This window comes from Zophobas morio, unplaced genomic scaffold (genome assembly GCF_036711695.1).
Source record: "Zophobas morio isolate AGI-343-1 ecotype UQ-CSIRO unplaced genomic scaffold, CSIRO_AGI_Zmor_V1 ptg000016l, whole genome shotgun sequence".
Taxonomy (NCBI): Eukaryota; Metazoa; Arthropoda; class Insecta; order Coleoptera; family Tenebrionidae; genus Zophobas; species Zophobas morio.
In genome coordinates, this window is record NW_026972121.1 from 3,770,794 (window position 1) to 3,773,553 (window position 2,760).

At 37.9% G+C, this 2,760-nt stretch overlaps 1 protein-coding gene across 1 annotated transcript; it reads right to left on the reverse strand.

Annotated features, from left to right (window-relative positions):
* Positions 1-436: 436 nt before the first annotated feature.
* LOC135129771 (UDP-glucosyltransferase 2-like) lies at positions 437-2,123 on the reverse strand. The gene is made up of 4 exons (XM_064057022.1): positions 1,271-2,123; positions 1,003-1,222; positions 737-956; positions 437-689 (listed from the first exon to the last, which is right to left on the reverse strand). The coding sequence occupies exons 1-4, from the start codon at positions 2,072-2,074 to the stop codon at positions 437-439; spliced, it is 1,497 nt and encodes a 498-aa protein (XP_063913092.1). The 5' UTR covers positions 2,075-2,123.
* Between the last annotated feature and the right edge of the window lie 637 nt (positions 2,124-2,760).

The following is a 2,760-nucleotide window of genomic DNA, read 5'->3' on the forward strand; positions in this document are numbered from 1 at the left end:
AATTTTTCAATTTTGGGATTTTTTAGTATTTCGACTTTTGGGTTTTTCACGTTCTGGATTTTTCGATTTCTGGACTTTTTGCTTTTTGCCACCCTTTTCCAGTGGTCCAGACAAATTTTTATTAAAACGGGAGAACATTAGAGAGTGTTTGGACTTCGTGAAGAGTTATTTATGCTCAACTGTTGTGTGACAATTCTGAGTGATACCACCTTAAGCTGAAACGGAGCTCCGAATACTCCGATGTTGCTGCCACCAGACCGAAATCAAAACCATTTTAGCGTAGGGCATCCTGACCGTGGTTTAATGGTTACGAGTCTGTCGTAACAAAGCGATCTAACCTGACCTGATCAATTGATCTAGAAATTTATTGAAAAAAATAAACATAAAAAGAATATAAAATAACAAAACTAATATTGTACTTAGTTTTATCACTATTTCAACTTAGGAAGTATAACAATGCAATAATCAAACAATGAACTAAAATAACAAATAACCCTGCTAAACTAATTATTAACCCTATAACATCTAAGAACAAATAAGTAAACCAAGACATGTGAACAGATGAACTTTTCAAGTGTTTGGCACCCCCATGTCTAATCACATACTCGGACCACCAGATAACATCTTCTAATCCACTTCTTGGTTTATCGAAAACGACCTGACGAACTTTCCTGATGTTGTCTTTATACCTGGAAACCTCAAGTTAAATCGTCTACCGGCAACCTCAGACACCTACATCTTAGATCCAGCTACTTTCACAATAACTTCTTTTAGCTCTGTTGCAGTAATAGAAGTCGGATTGATTTGTTCACCTATCCCTAAAGCCACAAACTTGCGAACATTTTCGGGTTGATCAGCATAAAACGGTATACCAACAATGGGTACTTCCCTTGACACGGCTTCTTCAAGCGAATGCAACCCTCCATGTGTCACAAAAACCTTAACATTACTATGTGCTAAAAAATAACATTGAAGAAACAAAACCTTAAGAGCGAAACACACCTAGAAGGTCTTCCTGTGGAAACCAGTTTCTAATCACCACATTAGTAGGTGGTTTAGGAAAATCAACATCAGATTTGAGTAAAACCTGATAAGGAAGTTCTGCCAGAGCTTGTAAAATATTGTCTCGGGTTTGTGGTTCCAAACGGGACATTCTCACGTTGGTTCCTAAACTAAAATAAACTACACCGGTTTTAGCGTCATCTAAAATTTTTTGCAAATCCTGAAACAGTACTTTCTTTATTTGAAACGAAAAGTGTTATTTTGGTACGTTTGGTAAAGGTTTAGGTGAGTGGTACTCCAAAGGTAAAATTTCAACCACTGCAGGTACGTTTGCTCTCAAACTTTGTATTTGGTAATGTCTGTTAAGCAAAAACATGCTGACACTCTTCTCGTACTCGGAAATGTATGCTACATCCCCGATATACTTCTTGGCCAGCTTGTCAGCTTTCGACTGAATCACATTCCAGTAGTAGAAACTGTACCACCCAAAAAACGCCAAACTTTGAACCTTTTCCCACAGCGTCATGTTTCCAGCCGGAAGGTTCATGCTATGATCGGGGTACAAAACTGGATGGTTCACATTACCAACAGCACCATACTGGGCGCTGTAAATGGGCATCGACAAAATCCCGATCATTGGTGCCTTAAATTTTTCAGATAGTGCGTACATTACTGGATGCATTAGTTCCACAAGAATCAAGTCGAACGTGCTATTATAATCCCCAAGCAATTTTTGAAATGAAGGACTTCTTAATTCTGTGTCGGTGATAACGTCCAAAAGTTTGTACAAATTTTCGACCGCTTGGTACACAGTCAAGTCCTTGAAAAACAATTTTTGCACGTTTTTCACTTTGAGTACGTCGTAGGCGCAGCGGACGTCGATTTCTGTGAGGTTTGTAAAAGCGGGGTTGTTTACGGGGTCGGTAGTTACAACGGTGACGTGGTGACCTCGTAAGGATAGTTCTTGCATGATGTTGTGGTAGACCAGTTGGTGACTGAGAGAAGGGTACATGAACAGTCCCAGGATGTTGGCACAGTTGGCTGTACCAATGAAAAGTAGAAGGATGTACATGTTGCTAGTGTTGACAAGTAGGCACTTTGTAAACCTTTATTTGACTGTCTACTACAATGATAAATACTAATGTGCGACACATTAAAGTTATCGCGCCATTTGTGAAGGAAAAAACTATTTGCATTCTAAAAGTAGATAAAATAGAATATAAACTACATTATTATGCTTTGAAAATTGAAAATTGCGTTCGAAATAAAAATAAACTTTATTTTTATTTTTATTTCGAACGCAATTAAGCACGGTTTGATGTTTTTAACACTTTCATAAGCAACAGACAATAGAAACATAGAAAAGTAAACACTAGTCTTATAAGAAAAACTCATATTACATCTTCCAGAAGGTTTTGTCAAGTGAAATTTCTCTATAGCTGAAAATTGCGTTTGGTCTTCTGCAACACAGTTTTTTAGTTCCTCGGGAGTCACGGCCACAGAATTCAGTGTTTTCCAATTTCTTGTTTGACAAGTTTGTAAACGTTGGTTGGTCTGCCCGGAATGTTAGGAAAGGATTACAAAAGTGGTCTATAAGAGCTGAGTCATTCGCACAGGTATGGAGTTCATGACTTTGTTCATTCACATTAAAAACGCATCAGATTCAGCGAAAACGCCGCTCTAATGTAACATGGTGGATGTAGAATCTTTTAAAACATAGAGATTATACATGACGAGACTCCAAGATTCAAGACTTCA

Excerpts from the sequence above, each read along its gene's own strand:
- LOC135129771 (XM_064057022.1), bottom strand. The coding sequence starts at position 2,074 with ATGTACATCCTTCTACTTTTCATTGGTACAGCCAACTGTGCCAACATC. Across the intron at positions 1,223-1,270 it reads CACCTAAACCTTTACCAAAC|GATTTGCAAAAAATTTTAGA; the intron begins GTACCAAAATAA and ends GTACTGTTTCAG. Across the intron at positions 690-736 it reads AAAGTAGCTGGATCTAAGAT|GTATAAAGACAACATCAGGA; the intron begins GTAGGTGTCTGA and ends TGAGGTTTCCAG.